The 20,808-nt window shown below is 51.5% G+C and overlaps 1 protein-coding gene across 1 annotated transcript in view; it reads left to right on the top strand.

Moving 5' to 3' along the window:
• Piezo2 (piezo type mechanosensitive ion channel component 2) overlaps window positions 1–20,808 on the top strand; it is a 272,462-nt gene that overhangs the window by 233,382 nt on the left and 18,272 nt on the right. The window contains exons 38-47 of the mRNA XM_077105628.1: window positions 2,293–2,459; window positions 3,417–3,583; window positions 8,630–8,797; window positions 11,110–11,538; window positions 12,153–12,411; window positions 14,449–14,631; window positions 16,025–16,274; window positions 17,134–17,266; window positions 18,302–18,449; window positions 18,538–18,752. Of these exons, the coding sequence (XP_076961743.1) occupies window positions 2,293–2,459; window positions 3,417–3,583; window positions 8,630–8,797; window positions 11,110–11,538; window positions 12,153–12,411; window positions 14,449–14,631; window positions 16,025–16,274; window positions 17,134–17,266; window positions 18,302–18,449; window positions 18,538–18,752 (2,119 nt within the window). The remainder of the gene's footprint in view (window positions 1–2,292; window positions 2,460–3,416; window positions 3,584–8,629; window positions 8,798–11,109; window positions 11,539–12,152; window positions 12,412–14,448; window positions 14,632–16,024; window positions 16,275–17,133; window positions 17,267–18,301; window positions 18,450–18,537; window positions 18,753–20,808) is intronic.

The raw sequence follows: 20,808 nt of genomic DNA, 5'->3' as shown, positions 1-20,808 counted from the left end.
GTGACACACTGGCTGGAGATGGTCCCAGGGAGGACAGGAAGTGGAGAGAACAGCCCAGGGGTTGATGTCACTCTGCTGCAATGCCTTCTGGGGTGCAGTCGCTGCCTTCAGCCTCTGTGGCCACTGTTCTCCACCTGTGCATCTTGGCTCAGCCAAGCAGGCCTGATTATCTATCTGTGTCAGATTGTGATGTGGGACATGGTTGCAGAGGTTCAGGGGAGGCAGAGGTGGCAGGAAACACCTTCACAGGGACCATGAGACATCACAATTCCGCCCTGCTGTTGCTCTGGGGCCTGGCTGACATGGGCAGTCCAGGGCCTTCTCTCCAGTTCTTTCTCCCAACTTCTTTCCCAGACCACCAACTGTCTTCCTGGGGTCTAGCCGGCACCTCCAAAACCCATCTGTTGCCGGATAAAACTATTGAGCTCTTCTTTGTCTCCAGCTGGCCCATCTGGACTTTGTCCAGAGGCCAGAAAGTTCACAGCTAAGCTGCCTGTGATGCTTCTCCTTTTGAAAAGAGCAGATCTTTGTCTGAGAGAAGTTTTGCTTTCCTCCTAGGCCACCTACTTCAGAAGTGGCCATACTTTTTCTTTGCAAATCCAACTCTGACTCACATTGTGGCCTTCGGAACAGAGAGGGTTAGTGGAGAGCAAGAACGGGTCATGGATGTCAGGCCTGCCCGCAGTGGGTCAGGCTCAGCAATCCTGCAGCTACCGGCTGAGGAGACCTGGTCTACTTGAGTGAGCAGGGCAGGCAGGTTACGTGGTAGTGGGCCACGCTCACTTTTCTTCTCTTGTTGGAATGTTTGTTCATGGTGCACGACATTCAGTTTTCATGTACATGGTGAGGTAGTGACTGTTCCAGCAAGTCAGCCTGCCACATCTCCCGTGGTGATCCTGTGTGTGTGGAAAGGGCACCTCAAGTGGGCTGCGTAGCAGATTCCCAGAATACAATACGGCACCCTTAGCTGGTCCTTGTGGTGCACCTCAGGCCTGTACAGTCCCTGGTCCCTCCGAGCCAGTGACCTTCCACGTTGCTGCCACCTGCAGCTGCACACACTCCTTCCCCGCACCTGCCCACCTCTGCTTCTGTGGGTTCCACGTGTGGGTCCTGTAGCATATGATTTTCTGCATCTGGCTTATTTTATTTGACATAATGTCCTCAGTGTTTACCCATGTTGTCACAATGACAGGATTTCCTTCTTCTCTGAGGCTGATGAATATTCCAAAAGGCGAGGTCGCCACTATGCTACCTCCTCTGCCTTCCACGATGTCAGGGAGCTCAGGCTTAACCCTCTGTAGATCTGGGCAGCTGTCCATGACCTGAGCTCAGGGGAGTCAGCTCATCTCCCACGTTGCAGCTCTCCAGCTCCCAGGTCCTGGACAAGGACAAAGACCCAAGGACATGGGGAACCTCAGGGCTTCTGCTGTCAGGGGATGAGTGACACCTTTGCAGAAGCCGTAGTTAGCACAGCACAGTGTGAGCATGATGGAGACCCAAGGACGGTGCAGACTCGCTCTGTGCACTGAGCTGTCTAGTGACAGTTCTGCAGTGGTCCAACTGCAAGGCACGTGCAGTGAGAAGAGTCAATGGTGAAGAACAGGAGAAAACCAGAAGGCCCTTGAAAGCCCTGGTCAGCTGGTCAGACTATCAGTCCTGTGCCAATGACAGAGTCATCTTTGAATGCAGTCTCTACCTTAGTAAACCTGTTAGGGTGGGCCCTCCATATATGAGGGTTCCTTTTCTCACACAACTTCAGATCAGAAAGATTCAGGAAACAACTGCATCCACAATGAATATGTACAGACATTTTCCTTGTCCTTATTTCCTAAAAAACCCACTATGACAACTGCTTACCTGGCAATTGCATTGCATCAGATATCATGTCATCTACAGAAGACTGAGAGCATACAGGAGGATGTGTGCAGGCCCTTTGCAAACGCTGCACCCTTTTGACTTGAACACTGTACAATCTGTTGTCCACAGGGTCCTAGAACAATCTCCTTTTTTTTTGAGGGACAACTGTAGTTGAACCCATTTTGACTGATATTTGATCAAACATTACAAATTCCACCCTCCTTTGGCCTTGTTTTGGCCCCTACGTGTGTAAGGCCCCACGTGGCCTCCTGGCTGTGGGCCTCCTCCATGTCACATTGAAAATCAGGGGCCCCACTGCTTCCCAGGGTGCAGGGCAGATACCAGGTCTGGCTCCAGTTAAACCCCACTGTGCCACAGGACAGCACGGTAGCCATGGTGTTCTGTTCCCTTGCAATCTTGTGTTTCTTCCTCCAGATAATATCATCAAGAGGATATTCAACATCTTGAAGTTCACCTGGGTGCTGTTCCTGGCAACGGTGGACAGCTTCACCACCTGGCTCAACTCCATCTCTAGGGAGCACATTGACATATCCACAGTCCTGAGGATCGAGAGGTGCATGCTGACCAGGGAGATCAAGAAGGTACCCTCTGGGCACAATCCCTCTGCTTCTTCCACACTGAAAGGGCTTTCAAATTCAACACACAGGTTATGTCACCCAATTCTAAGTGCTGGGGACCAGAAGTGTTTCAGATGCCCAGTTTTTCTGGATTTGGGAACGTTGGTGTATACACAATGACATGCCTTGTGCATGGGGACCCAAGTCTACTCATGAAAGGTGTTTATATTCCACACACACCTGAAGCTCATTCCATGCCATATCTTTGTGAGTGCACACACATTTTAATTGCAGAGCACCTGAGGTCAGGTATGGAGTTTGCCTCCTGTGGCAACATGTCTGCACTCAGAGCTTCTAATTTTTGAGCATTTCAGATTTCAGACTAGTGATTCTCAATCTGTATCTAAAACTCTAAATAAGATAAGACAAAATCCTTTCTTTCCAGGCAGTCATTACATAAATTCTTGGTTTTCTGTATTTAAATCTATTCCCTGCTCAGGATTAAAATAGTCAAACACCACATGCACCTTCAAAAATGGCTAGTCTATTTGTTCTGTATCTTTCCCTTACCATAGTTTACATGCCTATAGACTTTGCAGTGTTCTATGTAGAATTATAGTTTTAGTATGGGAATTTTGATCCAAAACTTCTTCTAGAAAAACTATCATATTGTGCAGAGAAATAAAATATACAGTAGTCATGTAGGTATGTCCATTTCTGGAAGAAATTACTAAGATTTAGCAAAGCTATGTACATATTTTAGGGATTTCTTGTTTAGAATTCCTAGTACTACTGAGTGGCATGAGTCACCCTACATGAGGTGACATCAGTCCCAACCTGCCTACATCATGTTAGTCCATATTCCAGGTTGGCCTGTGTGCTGAGAGTCTTCTGTGCTGAGAAATGGCGGGTGGCTCATGGGCAGGTGCTTCCGTAAGAACTGAGGCAGGTGCTTCCGTAAGAACTGTCCCCTGTCTGCAGGGCAATGTCCCGACGAGGGAGAGCATCCACATGTACTATCAGAACCACATCATGAACCTGTCCAGGGAGTCGGGACTGGATACACTGGACGAGCGGCCTGGAGCAGCCCCGGGGGCCCAGACAGCCCACAGGATGGATAGCTTAGATTCCCATGACAGTATCTCCAGGTATTTCACTTTCTGAACAATGCATTCGCTTTTGGCCAATGTGATGAGGTAGACGTCATCAAATATGAGAAATGAATGAATGAATGAGGTGGAAGTTAATAAAAAATTTGCATGGTATCCCAACCCCTGCTAGTGATCTCCATCCACAGAGCTATGTCAGAAGAACTGTCCTCACCTGACCACACCAGATAAAAACAGATATCAATCACAAAGGATAAGAAACACTCGTGTGTTTTATAGGAAGGATATCGAGATTTCCAAGGCTGAGGTGAACAAGATTGGTCCTTCCCAATCCCCAAATTACGGTTTATGCCAGGCACTGCCTCTCCGAATGACCATTCCTCAAGAGTGTCTTCTATACTGGGGTTTGCTATCCTGGATATTTCCTTTCAGAATTGTTACTTTAGGGCTTAGAATAAAAATTCCAGAAATGATTCTGGTAGCTTCTACCATCCCTGAGTGCTAGGAGTGCTTGCATTGTTCCACAGCAGGATTGGCAGGTGATCCAGGGCCAACAGTGGCTGTGCATGTCCGCCACGGGCCAGCACTGGACACTGCTCCTGGGTGGCTTCATGTTATCTTTTCAAATCCTGCAAGATGTGTGTTGATGTCATCTCTATTTTACAAGTTTCAGTTAAGGGCAGGCTGAGAGACTCACTCAGCCATGTAGCTGGAAAGTTAATGATAAAGCAGACCCAGGATCCAAGCTGTGTGGTTCAGCCCCGAGCCCAGCTCTGAGATGCAGTGCTGTGCTGTCGGCTTGCTTCTCCCTGCATCCCAGGCCAGTGTGTGACTCCTCTAGGAGCCTGGTGACTCTGCACCCAGTTGTTGGGTTGCTGCTGAGGAGTGTGCCACACTGGCCCCTGAGTCCCAGCAGGAGTCTCTGTCCTAGGAGGAAAAACAGCATCACGTAGGTGATTCATTAGCCCAGCGAGTCCATCTTGTGGTCATTTCCTAGGTCAGGAACAGAACCACTGAGGACATGTTTGGATTAATTATTCTCCTTACACATGCCATAGCACCTCTTCTAGGCTGGGCTCAGTTCTGGGACACAACCATAAAGAAAGGGTCATCTCCTAAGTGGATCAACCGAGCCTAAGGCAAGGCCACAGCTTCCTGCTCTGCTGGTGTGGAGCAGCAGGGAGCCTGCCCTCTGCCTCTAACATCCAGCTCTGGACTGGGCTGGCCACATTGCACCACGGTGGGGCCTGAGGCAGGGGAAATCCAGGTCCTTTACAAACACTGACTGAGTTTCCAGACAAGTAGGTGCAGGGAGTGAGATGGTTGATCAATACCAAACTCAAATGGGATCCGGAAATTAAAATTGCCACCTAAGTGGGCAAAGGTGGTTAAAATTTTTTTGTTTTTGTTTTTTTAACTTCATGTGCTGTTTTGAACTTTGGCTAATTTACTGTTTTTGAGCCTCTACACCAGCCTGGTCTGCTACACAATAATTATCTATTGATGCAGATATATGTATTGGAATGGAAAGCTCTTTATTTTATATTAAAAACTCAAATGTAGAATAGTATTATGCTGAGATCTCATTTTAATGTTAAAACTATATATCCATGCATATATTGATTTAAATGTAATATTTTACAGATAAAAAACTACATAGATATAATCCCTTCCTGTCCTCTCAAAATAGATACTGATTCTTTTGAAGTCCCTCCAGGGATAAACAAATGAGATTGTATTTCTCCTTAATTTGGGAATAATCTTTGATTCTTTCTATGTTCCAAAGTCACAGACATTTCAGCTATTAAGTGTTCTTGTGAGAAGAAGCAACGTTAAGGACAGAAACCTCTCAAGGTTTCAAGGTCAAACTGCTTCCTAATTGAGATCCTGTCTAGGAATTTTTTAATTCCTAGAAAAAAAATAGTTAGAGAAATGTGTCCCAGGATCCAGACTGTCTTGGTGCTCTTCCTTCCCGAGCACATGCACATTTCTCACCACTCGTTTCTGGACCCATTAGTAATGCCAGAGTCACCTGGGGAGAACATTGTTCAGCGCTGCCATTGGCGAGGAGGGAAAGGGCCTGTGCCTTCTGGAGCTAAGACTAAAGGGGGGCTTTAGTCTTAGAAAAGACATAGGAGGATGGGCTTTACTAAGACCAAAGTCATTATTTTGTAGTTCATTGTTATTTTTTTGCAGACCAAAATAACTGTTCTATTTGGGAGCTGCCAACCTTAATTTGTTCTTATAGCAAGAAGTCTCTTTACGTCTTTAGATGGATGTCATTAAATGGATTTTTCTCTGTTTCATTCATTTTAAGCCAAAATGTAAAACCTGTCTTTACCCCATTTTCCTGTGCGCTCATGGGTTCCAGTTTATCATCTCATGGTAGCTCTTCCATGAACAAGAAGATTCCCCACCAGGGAAGAGTGTGTGCTAAGCATGCTGGAGGCCCCGGGTTTGATCCCAGCTCTGGAACAGTAGTAAGAATAGGCCACAGGTGCAGGTGTCAGGGGGGGTGGGGAGGCGAGGCCTGTCCCTGGCAAACTGGCCGCTGGCCCATACTCCCTTCCTGATGACGGCACCCAAAGAAGGTGAACCGGGATCCCCAAGTCCCCAAACCCACACATTTTAGAAAACCTACTCATGACCAATGACATTTCAAATAGGGTAATTATGAAAGAAATACTGAGATTCTCTAGATGTGCATTTCCCAAATGATATTACTTTCATTCATTCATTTTTTCATTCATTATTTCTCAGCACTTATAAATGTCACCACCCTCCGCTTCGTACAGTGCCCCTCCGCACATGGGAAATGTGGACTGGGTTTGATACTGTATTTGAAAAAATGAGAACTTTATTTTCTTTTTTGGAATTTCAAAACAAAAAAGTCACAGAAAGCTCTGATTAACTTAATTGAAAGTCATGTTCTTGCCCACCTGGAATTACTTCTTCCCACTTAGTGAAGAAGGTAACTGTATGCATGTAGTTCTATGATCTGAGTATTACACCTTGCATCATTTCTTCAAGAAAACATGCTTTCCCCTGGGTGTGACTTACAGTGTGTACTCATCTGCCTTTTTATTCCTTGGCCTCCCCTCTTGCCTTGTTCCCTAAGATGGAGACTCTTCACCTGCACCTCTAAATTCAGCCATGAGGGGGAGATGCGTGGAGTAGCTCTCTGTGCCCATCGTCACAGCATTACCATGACTAGTAGCATGAACTGTTTTTGGGGCTTTGTGAGCCACATGATCTCCAGAAGGGGAGAATTCCCACAAATACAGATTTTTTTCCATAAGATATTTAAGGGTTTCATAGGCTTCCTGAATCTCATACATGGGCCTGGCTGGAGAATTACTGCTTCACAACCAAATTCTGAATCAAAGAAACCAAAAAGAATACTAGAAAGCAAACTGAAAATAAATCTTCCATAAAATAATCATATGTCATTCCTATGCATAACAATATGCAATGTCCAATTAAGTCATTAAATATTACAAATCAAAAAACATGGGAGGAAAAAAAATAAGAAAAAGAAAGTCTGGTTATAATTAAATCAAGTACACCCAAGATCACAAATATAAAACTATACAGATGATCAGTTATAGTGAGTCAGGAGATATTTAAATCCATTGATTGCTGTTTAACAAACGGTATCAAAATATTTCCCAGGTTCTGAAATGGTTGATTGATACAGAATCTGCTAGAAAACCACAACCGTCCCCATTAGTTTTTAATGTACTTTGACTTTGATTTTCAGCCTAAAGAAAGGGAAGGAGAGGAAAGGCCATTTTCCGGCATCAGCAGACTTGCCCTGTCGCACTGTCTGAGCCACACTCCCAGTCTCTACCTCAGCAGCCTTGAAACCTGCAAACAGTAACTGGTCCACTCCACACCAGATCCCCAGGAGGCTTTGCTGGGCAGGCAGTGACCTCCCCAGGAGGGGTCCTCCTGTGGAGACTGGTGCTCAGGCCCTGGCCTCGCCCTGTCAGTGTGGCCCTTCCACCTCCAAGGCTCCTGCTCTGATGTCCTATTTTCAATGTGCGCATACAGTAGGTGGCCAGCGTGAAGCCTCACTGAGGAGTTCACATTTCCTTGGCTGGAGCCTCATGGTTTTCTTCCAATCCAGATGTAAAACCACAAGCTGACTCTGAACAGCTGACTTGTCAGATTGGGTACCGCCCACCTTCCCAGAGTAAAGCATTACCTTAAATCCCTGTAAGTCACGTTAGCAACACTCTGACAAGCATCCCCCTGTATGCAGGGGGCAGCATCATCTGAAACCCCCCGGGAGCCTGCTGTGTGCCTGCAGGTGGAGGCCCTGCTTTGCCCTGCCCAGTGCTGTCCCAGGGCACCAGGGATGAGTGTAGCAGTGGCCTCCACCCAGGCCCAGGCATGATCCAGAATAAAAACTAGGCAAAACGAATCATTAACAGACAAAATGGACCTGGCATTGCTGGAACTTCTTTGTTGGTTTCTTTGTAGCATTTGATTTTATTTTGATGTTGGTTGGTGTCCAGGTGGATATAAAGCCAACATCACCCAAGGCGTTTAGTTTGGCTGAACTGAATGTCACTCAGAAAACAGGGTGGAAAATTCAGTTGGTTATGTCGTTCCTGAGCTTCTCTTTCTCATTTTGGAGACTGCATTTTTTTAAAAAATTAAAATCTTCTATGCAAATTGTATGAGCAGTTATTTCTACTCATGCAATTAGATTAATCAATCCTCTCAAAGAACTCAGGATAATGATTCCAAATAAAATATATTTTCTTTGATTTTAAGAACAACTCCATTGCCAAGTTTTCATTATGTAAATTATGCTCTTTGAAAGAACTGTTGGGACTTGTCTTTGTTCCGTTTCCCTGTCCCACCAGAGAGTGCCCCTGGGACTTCCTCACCACCAACGTGTCTTTAACTGGGGTCTCCTGTGTTTCATGTCTGCCAGGCACAGGTCCTCCCTGCCTGGGTGGTTGGTGCTGGTGTCCGTGTGGTCACTGCATGGCCATGCGTGGGCCGGTGAGCCGGGTGGACCTGGAGCACACTGGCGTGTTAACTCTGTGTTTCTGTGACTGTTTGCGCTGCTAGCTGCTACACTGAAGCCACCATGCTGTTCTCAAGGCAGTCCACCCTTGATGATTTAGACGGACCAGATGCTGTTCCTAAAACGAGCGAGCGCGCTCGGCCTAGGCTCCGTAAAATGCTCAGCATGGACATGTCCTCCTCGTCAGCTGACAGTGGCAGCTTAGCATCCAGGTGCTCACCTCGTGCATGCTTCCTCCTGGTCTGTCACCTCCCCTACGCGTGGCCCCGAGTCCTCGGATGCACCTCGTCTTTCTTTTAAGAACTTGCATGTCTGACAGAGCATGGCCACGGCCCTCAGAGGCATCCTGGTCCCAGGACAGCTTTCCATGATGCTCACTGCTCCCTAGTTTTTGTCTGTTAGGAATTTCTTGACATTCCTGATTGCCAACATTATCTTGCATTTTTTAAGCATTTCACACTTTCCATTTCCAAAGACATAATCATATTCCCTACATTCGATTTAGAGCTTTTATATACGGTCCTCGTGGAGTAGGAAGAAAACATTTTTCTCATGATTAAAAAAAAATACATACAGCAGGAAAAAATATGAAAACTCTGGGATCTATGGTCATTTTAAGTTGATACAGAATAAATCTGTTTTATTTGCATAATTAACATAAAAGTCAGAATACATCTTACCATTGGCTTTGGGAAAGAATGTGATTATGCTGTAAAATATATCACCTTTGTAGACTATAATTTGTTTTATTTGGAAAAAATTACTCCTGGCTTGTTTCATCACTAAGTCCTGCCCTTAAAACAATAATCATTGAGGAATGAAATTATCTGCATGCACCCAGAACTCCTTCTTTGAAATGCCTTAAGTGGTCGGCAGGGAGATCAGCCACTGTTTGTTTATCCTGAGATGAACATAACCCAGTTCAAAATGAACTTCACCCTGGCAGCTTGTGGGGCAAATCAGAGAGGCGCCACCTTTTGCTGCAGCCCTGTATCTTGACACGATGCAGCAGAGAACAGGCCCTGGCGTTGACAGCAATGCCTTCCTGCTTGGGACGTCTCTGCAGATGCAAGTTCTGCGGGCCTTCCGGTCCCTTGAGTCCTGGAGTGCCCTCAGTCCCTCGGGCCCAGACATGACCCCAGACCACTGTGCTTCCACTGGCTTACAGTCACACTGCAAATGAGACCTGGGTGAGGGGTCAATGTCATGGCCTTCCTAGGAGGCTGTATCTAACTGAGGTAAGTCTTAGTAAAAATCCTGGTGGGCCTGACAGTCCAGGAACCTTCTACCTGATGCGGTCCTTTAAGGCCAGAGCCCTGGGGGACTGAACACCTGAGCAGACTTTGGGGTTCTTGGGTCACAGGATGCCAGGAAGGGCTATGCCAGGACCATTCGTCACTCATGGACACGTCTAAACAGATAGTCTTTGCATTTGAGCTCCTCAGCGTTGGAGGAAGCAGCCTGCCCTCGCATGGTGGGCAGTTAGGGTGTGTCTGCAGAGCGGGAAGGAGCACATCCTCCAGGCTCCAAATATCCAGACAAGTGCGGCCCCTCTGGCAGCTGCCCGTGTCGGGGAAGGCAGTCATGGAAGGTGTGCCACTCACGTGGTGGGTGTGGCTGCTCTCCTTCCATTTCTAACCTCCCTGCACACACCTACGGGGAGTTAGGGGAGAAGGATCTAAGAGGAAAGTGCAGGGCAGCAAAAGGAGGGACTGACACTGTGACTAGAGCAGCTTCTGAAAAGGATAGGAGAGGAGGAGGTGGTAGGAGAAGGAAGCTGGGGTGCTGCAGGGAGAGCAGGAGCACGCCCTGGGCACAGCAGACGGCCGGGAGGGAGCGCACTGTGGCAAGAGAAAATGGCGGACGTCAGAACAGGAGCTCAGTGAGAAAGGGCTGTGGGCTGCAGGCTGGTAGAAGTGTCGTCGAATGAGCTACGCACTGATTAGGGAAAGGCACAGGAGCGGGAAACGAGGAGGAAAAGCCAAAAAAAGGGTGACTTTTTTTTAGTTCAGCCAATATTTATCAAGTCATCCTCCTTGGATCTGGGTGGGTCCCTTTTGTAGGACTGAATAGAACACATCTTGGTCCAAACCCACACCACAAAACCGGCATGGTTTCTCCTCCCCACACACTCTTCTGCTCGTCTTCAAAGACGCTGAAGGTAGGTGTGCCGAGCAGTCTTGATTTGGAAGTATGCACCAGAGCTTGTGCCTCTGATTCTCCAGGCTGTTTCAGGACCTGTGCGTAGGTGGGTTTTGCTCCTGGAGGGCCATGTGACGTGCTTCTGCTTCTGAACGACGTGTGTGCCCACATCCTCCTTGGCATCATGAGACCCCTGTGCATCGTATCAGGAGCCAGGGTCCTGGGGAAGTGAGCAGGGGGAATCAGGGAGGCGGGGTCTGAGCTGCTCACATGCCTTGATGCTTTTGCTTGGGCGTTCTGAGGTGTCTTGAGCACGTGGAGAGATCCTGAGGGGGCTGGGTGCTCAGGCAGGGTTCTGCGCCCATCCCCTGTCTCCTGACAGTGAGCCCACGCAGTGCACCATGCTATACTCGCGCCAGGGGACCACGGAAACCATAGAGGAAGTGGAGGCCGAGGCAGAGGAGGAGGTGGTAGGCCCTGTGCCCGAGCTCGAGCTCCAGCTTGGGGACACCCAGGAGGAGGAGGAAGAAGAGGAGGAGGAAGCTGAGTGTGATCTGGGCCCCGAGGAGGCCGGCCTCACTCCTGAGGAGGAGTGTCCGCAGTTCTCCACCGATGAGGGTGACGTGGAGGCCCCGCCCTCCTACAGCAAAGCTGTGAGCTTCGAGCACCTGTCCTTCGGCTCACAGGATGACTCTGGGGGCAAGAACCACATGATGGTCAGCCCTGATGATAGCCGCACCGACAAGCTGGAGTCCAGCATCCTGCCGCCCCTGACCCATGAGCTGACGGCCAGCGAGCTGCTGCTGAACAAGTAAGGGCAGCCCAGGCCCAGGCCAGCTCCACACCTGCTTAGCTGGGTGCGGAGGAAAGCTCTCCTAGACCCCGAGAGCCAGTACACATGCCAGGACCCCTGCACCTCATCCTCCACAAACACCTCCCAGAGACGTTCCCCGCTGTGGAAAGCCTACTGCAGGCTGAGCGTCCCTCGCCAATCCAGCATGCTCTGAAATCTAGAACTTCTGAGCACTGACATGACGTGGGAAGTGCTTGATTTCATGCCATGAAACTTTGTTTCATGCCCAGAAATTATTGAAAATATTGTATAAAATTACCTGCAGGCTATATGGATAAGACATTATATGACACAGAAGTAAATTTCATATTTAGAATTGGGTTCCAACCTTACAATATCTCATTTTGTATGTGGATATTCCAAAATCTGAAAAAAAGAAATTCAAAATCCAAAACATTTCCAATCCTGAGCTTTTTAAATACAGGATACTCAACCTGTGTTAGGTTTTCTCCAAACAAACTATAGGCCCCAGGAAGCTGGGTAGGGGGCGCTGCAGGAAGGATCCTGTTCAATGAACGTAAGTGTTTTGGAGAAACTGGAGGCAGATGTGAGCACGGGGTTTGTTTTAACAGGATGTTCCATGATGATGAGCTGGAAGAGTCCGAGAGGTTCTACGTGGGCCAGCCCCGGTTCCTGCTGCTCTTCTACGCCATGTACAACACTCTGGTGGCCCGCTCAGAAATGGTGTGCTACTTCGTGATCATCCTCAACCACATGGTCTCTGCCTCCATGATCACCCTCTTGCTGCCCATTCTGATCTTCCTCTGGGCCATGCTGTCGGTGCCCAGGCCCAGCCGACGGTTCTGGATGATGGCCATTGTCTACACCGAGGTAGGTCAGTGCAGACTGGTCACAACGATGGTCACTGACAGTTACCTAGCCCTGGCAGGGCTGCGTGTCTTTCCACTCCTCACACAAGGAAGGTGCTGGTGTCCCTCCCCTTAGCAGACGAGGAAACAGCGTGGGCAAGACTGAGCAGTGAGGCCACCATACCCACTGGAGAGAGCCAGGGAGGCTCTTGGAGCTGGTTCCAGACCTGTGGCATTAACCACTCTCACAGCAGAACCAAGCTGAGGGCCTGCTGCCGGCTGGTGCCCAGGGACACTGACCACCGCTGGGCAGAGAGACAGAGTGGCTCTGGCTGGATGTAGCATGTGCCGCCCCCATTTTCATACCCAAAGTCAATCTCCACACACCCCACAGAACCCTCTGAGCACACAGCAGTCGGAGGGCCAAGGGGGTGAGCTGCCAGCATGCTCTCCTTCCGCGTGAGGGACAAGAGGCCATCTGCCCACTCAGTTGTCCAATTCCTGTCCTGCCCCATTCTGTAAATACAGAGGCCACAGGGAAGATGTCAGACCGCCTCATGCCCCACATCCTCGTGTTCTTGGGTTTATGAAGAAGTTTGGTTTTCCTCCCTGACTCTCACTTCCAGTAGCCCTGGAACTGCTTCTTCAAGTGTGGGCAGAGCTTGGACACCTTGTAGGTTAACAAGTAATTCAGCCATCAAGTTAAAACAAGGTCATATAGTAAGTGAGACATCTATTTTAGTCAGCTTTTCCTTGCTGTGACCAAAATACCTGGCAAGAACAATGTAGAGGAGGAAAAGTACCTTTGGGTTCATGGTTTCAAAGGTTCAGGTCCTGGCTGGCCGGGAGGGTGAGAACCATACACCAAAGCTGCAGAGGTTCAGGTCCTGGGCTGGCCGGCTCCATGGCTCTGGGCCTGAGGTGACACAGAGCATCATGCAGGAGGGTGTGGTGGGAAGAGAAGCTCAGGACAGGAGAGAAGAGTAAGAGAGCTCTGCTCCCCAGGGATGCAAAACATGAACCCCAAAGGCACACCCCCAGAGACCCACCTCCTCTAGCCACACCGCACCTGCCTGCTGTCACCACCCAGTTAATCTATGGGGGAGTAAGCCACTGTGCAGGTCACAGCTCTCGTGATCTGATGATTTTACCTCCTAACAGCTTTGCCTGGTCTCATCCGTGAACTCTCGGGGGACACCTCCTATCTAACCCTAACGACATCTCAGAAGTGTCCAGTTTAGAGCATCGATAACCCAAGTCCTAATTCCTTCAGAATGCAGAGACGGGTGCACCCCGCGACCTTGACTGACCTGGGCACCAAGCCTTGCTTCATTCTCGAACACTCACCAGGCTTCTCAGGGAGGGATCCCCTCTGACCGCTCCACCCTGAGGGCATCTGTCAGACCCCGGTCTCAACCCAGGAGCTACTTGTGAGGTGGGACTGTCCGTTTTCTGTCACACTGAGGAGTGACATGAATGGGAAATGAAGCTGACGCCCGTTCACTCCACAGTCTGAACCAGTGTCGAGCACTGAGACCAGTGGTAGGCAAACGGAGGCACAGACAAGCAGAGAGCAATCGTTGTGTCCTGCTTTTCAGTGACAGACAGACGCACATGGCCAACAGAGATGCCAAGGAGGGTGAGAACCATTCACCAAAGCTGCAGAATAAGCCAGACTCAGAAAGTTTTTAAATAGGTTTTAATAAAAAACTATGTCATAAGGATTAGAAATCAAAGCAATACATAACATGTGAAGATATAGATGTTTCAATTCAACTCATTTATAAATACCAGATTCTAATAACTGAATAATTCTGTAAATATCTAACTCAGCATAAGAGCCAGGTCCTCAGACACAGAGGAGGTGAAGAATGGTTTGGGCAGCAGTGTGGGCCGTCAGGTGGCCTTGCTGAATCCAGGATGGGGAGCCTCAGTGGCTGTGAGGCTGACCTGGTCACATTCCATGTGATCCCTGCCACTGGAACCATGTGGGTGCCCTTCCTCCATGTGTGCCCATCCCTGAAAGGGTCAACATCCTGAGCCCTCTCCCTCTGTACAGGTGGCCATCGTAGTCAAGTACTTCTTCCAGTTCGGCTTCTTCCCCTGGAACAAGAATGTGGAGTTGTACAAGGACAAGCCCTACCACCCCCCAAACATCATCGGCGTAGAGAAGAAGGAGGGCTACGTTCTGTACGACCTCATCCAGCTCCTGGCTCTCTTCTTCCATCGCTCCATTTTGAAGGTAGGCATCTGGTCCTCGGCTGGGCTCAGCCTGCTCACAGCGGCCCCTCCGTGTTCCTGGGAACCTGGGCATCAGGGCAGTGGAGCCCAGTCATGGAGGATGTGCCCGTGTGTGCTCCTCTGTAAGAATGAGCTGCAGTTGTGTCCATCCATGGACATTTCTTCCCAAGCCTGTTGGTGAGGGAACTTGTAGTAACTCTGGAAGACGTTCTCCCCACATGCCTACCCTGGGTGGGACGTGTCGCGACTGGTCCCGCCGTGGGCCTGGCTTGAGTAGTGTGCTGTGTCTTAAAGCCCGTACCGTACCGTAAATGTCACCCCTCGTTCCAGCTGGACGTTGGAAGGCCTGGGTCTGGTCCGGGGCAGTCTCGGCCACCTCCTACCACCACCTTGTAGCAGCGTTGCTTTTGTTGGGTGGTTTCTTGTCATAGAACGTTCCCCCTGGTGAGCGGCCACTTGACCTGGGAGGAGGGACCCCAGGTCTGGGGAGCAGCACTGGCCATGTGATCAGGTGCTGAGGAAGCTCTGGCTCCTGGCACGCCCCACAGGCAGGTGCACACCTGCTGGGCCTGCCCTAGCAGCACCTGCTCAGCCCGGCTCCCCAGCTCCCGCTGCACTCCTCGCTCCTGCTCTGCAGTCCGTGTCCCTGCCTGGAAGCAGAAGCCAGGCCGCGCAGGAGGTCGCCATTGCTGATCACCCCCAGGGCCAGGGACTGCACCCAGGGGTGCTTGACCACAGAGCCATGTCCCCAGCCCTTTTTATTTTTTATTAGAAAATAAGATGCTTAGTGCCACACTAAGTTGCTGAGGCTGGCTTTGAACTTGTATTCGTCCTGCCTCAGTCTCCCGAGCTGCTGCAATTACAGGCCTGCGCCACAGCCCCTGGCTGAACCAGGCGGTTTGAGCAGAATCTTAGCAGCTTTGCTTTCACTCATCCCTGGGAGCCAGGCATCTCCTCCCACCAGGCAGTGGGGGAGAGGGTGGCGTCCTTCTCCAGGTGCAGATGTTTGGTGAACACAGGCTGGTGGGTCTGAGCCGGTGACAGTGACAGGGTGTGTGTGTGTGTGTGTGTGTGTGTGTGTGTGTGTGTGTGTTGCTTCAGATGCTGCTGTGAGCACAGGTGGGTTCTGGGAAGCCTTTTGCTCATGGGGAAAGTCGAGTGACTGCCGTTTTGTCCTGCTCACCTGCCAAGCTTCCCTGCCGCCCCCCCAGTGTCCGAGCCAGACCTGTGGTGGACACACAGCTGCCCTTCTCCCAGGACTCGCGCAGGTCCAGCTGGCGAGCTTTCTTGGACCCTCCCTTGGTTTTCTGGTCGCGAGGCACAGTGCTGCAGGACAGGGAGCCAGCGTCCCTCCTGCAGCTGAGACCTCAGTCGTCACTTTTCTGCTTCCTCAGTGCCATGGCCTGTGGGACGAAGACGACATCGTGGACGGTGGCGACCAGGAGGAGTCAGATGACGAGCCCTCCTTCAGCCATGGCAGGAGGGACTCCTCTGACTCTCTCAAGTCCATCAACCTGGCTGCCTCGGTGGAATCCGTGCACGTGACCTTCCCGGAGCAGCCCACCACCATCCGGAGGAAACGCTGCGGCAGCAGCCCCCAAATCTCCCCAGGGTCCAGCTTCTCTTCCGATAGGTCCAAAAGAGGTATCTGTCGCGAGGCGGATCCCCCATCCTCCTCTGGTCTAGGTGGGGGTTTGTCAGATGTTATCAACAAACACCTCATAATATGAAAAGAGGACTCTGAAATCAGACAGGCCCAAGGTCAAGTCCCCGCCTCCGCAGCTGTGTGACCTCATGGCCCAGAGCATCTGACTCCTCCCAGGATCAAGGACTTCAGATAGCGGTGCCCAGGGGCCAGCACTCTGCCTGATACCCAGGACGGGTCAGGCACTTGATCATTTGTGCCTCGTACATACAAATGCCTCTGAGCACGTCCAGAGTGCCAGGAGGGAGCCAGGAACCACAGCCTGTTGTGAAGTTGTGTTTGTGTTCTCTTAATGGGGACTTTTAGCAACACACTCCTGGAGGAGCCAGGCCACTGTGCCCAGGGCTCATGTCTGCAGCTCGGTGTGATGATCTGCAGAGCTTGCTCCACCTGACAGATGAGTCATATTTGTTTTACATTTGGAGAAATTAGGATTTGAAAAAGGGTATGAGTTAGGGTTTCCATCTGGAAAAAAACACAACCTGGGACTCTAGTTGGCACAATAACCACTGTTTGTCCAATGTGTTTCCTCCTGGGACGGAGATTAAACAGCTACCCCAGGAAGAGCCACCACTAGGTATAAAAGCCCATGGATCTTCTTTAGCATGGAAGCAGGGGTAAGAGGGCAGGCTCCTACCTGCCCAGTTGTGTTCATGAGGCAACTGCGCACATCCCTTCCTCAGGACAACTGGAGCCACCCCTCCAGCACATGGGCTCGGGGCCTTCTGTGACACTCCTGTTAACAAAGCCCGTTCTTCACACTCCATTGGTGGTTCTTTCATTCCTTGTTCTCTCTAGGCAGCACCAGCACCCGGAACAGCAGCCAAAAGGGCAGCAGCGTTTTGAGTATTAAGCAAAAAAGCAAAAGGGAACTTTACATGGAGAAGCTTCAGGAGCAGCTCGTCAAAGCCAAAGCATTCACCATAAAAAAGTAAGTACCCCAAAACAGTGGGGTGCACGTGCTCTGCTTGAGGGCAGGAGCTGTGTGCTCTCTTCCTGCAACTCAGGAAGCCCAGGAGCTGAGGAGGGACCTCTCCCACGGGACGGGAAGACTGTGGCCGTGCTTGAGCAGTCTTTTCTCGGTGAGGGTGGCTCCTTTCCGTGTGTGCACTGGTACCCACGCTTTTTCTATCTAGACAGAATAGGTGGGTGACTTCAAGGGCTCGTGGTGCCCACTCACAGCCGCGATCATGCCACCCAGCCGTGCAGAGAGGGATGTGATCTTAGGGCTGGAGGGGCTGCAAAGACACACTGCAGGGTCAATACTGTCGGTGTCGAACAGCTGGTCCCCCAGACTGCATAGGTCCCTCCTGCCCACTGTGGGTGCAGGGGTTGGTGTCCACAAGCAGCCATGGCTGGAAGCGAGCAAGAGGCCAGCTGAACACAGGCCCCGAGAGCAGGACACCAGCCGCACCTGCATGTGACCTCACACTGAAGGCAGAGCCAGGGCACAGTGCACCCAGGGCAGAACTCGAGAGACCAGCCAGAGCGAGGGCACCAGCCAGGTGGAGAGGCCTGGGCAGTGCCTGGGAGCCAGGGCAGGCACAGGGCCCTGCACTGAAGGGGCTCCTAACATGTAGAGGTAGCAGGCCTGGCACCGCCGTCAGCATGCCCCCTGTGTTCCCGCAGCAAGCCCCACCCTGGCGCCAGGTCTGACTGTTGCACCAGTTTACAGAGCGTCATGCAGCCCGTCCAAGTCAGTGGGCAGCCACAAACCCAGCCCCACTTCCCCGGTCTTCATGCCTCTCACATGCTCCAAACAGGAGAAGGTCGTGGGCCATGCAGAAAGAGCTGCCCACGCCTGGCGGAGAGCTCACTGCTCCTGTGTGGGCAGGATGCCACCAGCCCAGGCAGCAGAGCGGGACCAGCTAGAAGAGGGAGCGCAGAGGAGCGGGATGATGGTGGTCTCTGCTCCCTCTCCCTTCCGGGCCTCCTGGAACAGTGGGGTGGGGTCTCTGTTGTGCAGGACGCTGCAGATCTATGTGCCCATCCGGCAGTTCTTCTACGACCTCATCCACCCGGACTACAGCGCAGTGACCGACGTGTACGTGCTCATGTTCCTGGCCGACACCGTGGACTTCATCATCATCGTCTTCGGCTTCTGGGCCTTCGGGGTAGGTTGCGGGCAAAGGATTCTGTGTGCCACCAACTGTGAGCTGTGGCTTTCCATCCCGTGAAATGCCACCTTTCGTCTTTCCCCAGAAACACTCGGCTGCTGCGGACATCACCTCTTCGCTCTCCGAAGACCAGGTCCCCGGGCCGTTTTTGGTGATGGTCCTCATTCAGTTTGGAACGATGGTGGTGGACCGAGCCCTCTACCTCCGGAAGACAGTGCTGGGCAAGGTCGTTTTCCAGGTCATTCTTGTGTTTGGAATTCACTTCTGGATGTTCTTCATCCTCCCTGTCGTGACCGAGAGGTGAGATTCGGAAGCTGGCCGTGTGGCCCGTCCTCTGCGACAAGGTCACCGCGGCCCATGCGCTGGCCCACCAGCTGCAGGCAGAGGAGGGCAGGGTAGCACCAGGGGTGTGAAAGTCACAGTTTGGAGTCTGCTAATGGTGGTGCAAGCCCCCAGTGGGAATGGAAAGCTCCACAGTATTTTGACTGTACTTTATCCACATCCACAGAAGCAGGGTGCTCAGAGTAAGTGTCGGCCTCAGCCATCGGGCAGGTGGGGGCCTTGTGCTGGTCTGGCTGTGCACCCTGAAGCCGAGAGGAACTGGAGCGTGGTCTCAGAGCGCCCCTCAGGAGGCCAGAGGGCAGGAGATGTGGTCATCAGAGGCATGAGGGAAGGAGTAGAGGCTGTTGAGCTGGTTGAAGAGCACGCTGGCCTCTGGGAGGCCGATGGTGCCTGCCCACCCCACGGTGGAGAGTGAACTAGCCTGAGGCAGGGAAAGCACCTGGCAGAGTCTTGGCACTGGGTGGGAAGTGGGAGGGGCACTGCCCCAAGACCCTGCCGCCTAGCACAGCTATTGCTGTGGGTTAGAATGAGGTGGGGGTCGGGCGAGGGAGGTGCCAAGCAGCCTGGTGCAAAGGGAAGGGGCTGCAGAGATGCCTGAGGTGACCACTGCCCGTCCCTACACTGGCCTTCACCCCACTGTGCTGGGCCCCACACCTCAGTTCTGCTGCGCCCTTCTTCCCTCTGCCTCGACCCTGTCCTGCTCTCAGACTGCAGTCTAGGTGTCCTTGCCACCTTCCACCAGGGTCAGTACTTGTGACAAAGGTGGCACTTAATGCATGAGCCAAGGAGGGGCTCGGGCCATCCGGGAGAGCTTCGCAGACTGTTCCGAGCAGAATGTCAGCTGCCAGGTCCTGTAGGGCTCAGCCCACAGAGCGCCACGTAAAAGCTGCTCTTCCCCAGGAGCACCCCAGCCTCACAGATGAAAGCCAGCAGGCGCTCCCCTACCTGGGGCCCAGGGAGCCACGTCCAACCCAGGGGCATAGCCAGCCTCCAAGGAATGCTCTCCCAGAAGGCTTGCAGCATCAGCCACAGGGCACCGTGGAGCAGGCCTCAAGGGACAGTACCACTGTGACTGCATCTCAGGGTCCTCAGCCTTTCACCCAGGCTGGCTAATGATGCTTTTGGAAGTGGGAATAGAAGCAAAGGGAAATGACTTCACCCCTGTGGCTTCCAGTTAACCTGTGCAGCTGCTGCTGAGGTCCCCACGTTGCTCCAGCAGGGGGGCTTTGGCTCCAAGGTGGAAGACCACAGGCTCTGGCCTGTGGTGTTCAGTGCTGAGAGATCTGCTGCTTTGTAACAGTGAATGGTGGCCGGGCAAGCGTTTTAAAAGGAATGAAGACAGCTCTTCCTGAGCCTCAGGTGGAACTGCATAAACAGAGCGTTATTACCCAGAAGACACCCCGTAGCCCTGACATCTCCACTGCACCCCACGGAGCGGGGGCCACGCAGCTTGGTCATGAGCATGATGCAAATCGAAGCCAGCGGTCGACTTTGTGCAGCGAGGAGAACCGTTGTGACAAGGCTGTGACTCCAACTGCTTGATTTAAAATGAGTGTATTTTCTCTACAAACACATGGTCACCTCTGACCCTGAGGTCAGAGAAGTAAGCCACATCCAACACCCAAGGTGGCCAATGATGAGCTGTGACGATCTGCTGGTGTTTAAAACCATCACACACAGGCAGGGTCTTCCAAGCCTCCAGGAACTCTTAGTTCTGCAGAAGAAAGAGGCCCAGGAGCTCGCTCAGCCTCCCTCCTCTACAGATCCCACAGGAGGAGTGCCTCCAGGTGCCCTTCAGCTCCTGGAGACCCCAGGCCCCACCCCAGCCTCTGGGGCCGTGGCTGTGCATTGTCCACCATAGCCCCCTGCCCCATAGGATGTCCTGTCCTCCCTTCCCAGAGTGTTTGGAGCCACCCTGCCTCTCTGCATTCTGCATCTTGAAAAGGTACAATTATCCCACAACCCGCAAAGCAGATCAGGGCCAGAGTCTGGCTCCTGCCACCTCCCTGTCACT

Source organism: Callospermophilus lateralis, chromosome 17, assembly GCF_048772815.1.
Source record: "Callospermophilus lateralis isolate mCalLat2 chromosome 17, mCalLat2.hap1, whole genome shotgun sequence".
NCBI classification, from domain to species: domain Eukaryota; kingdom Metazoa; phylum Chordata; class Mammalia; order Rodentia; family Sciuridae; genus Callospermophilus; species Callospermophilus lateralis.
Note: the sequence above shows the minus strand (reverse complement) of the source record. Positions and strands in the feature narration are given on the sequence as shown.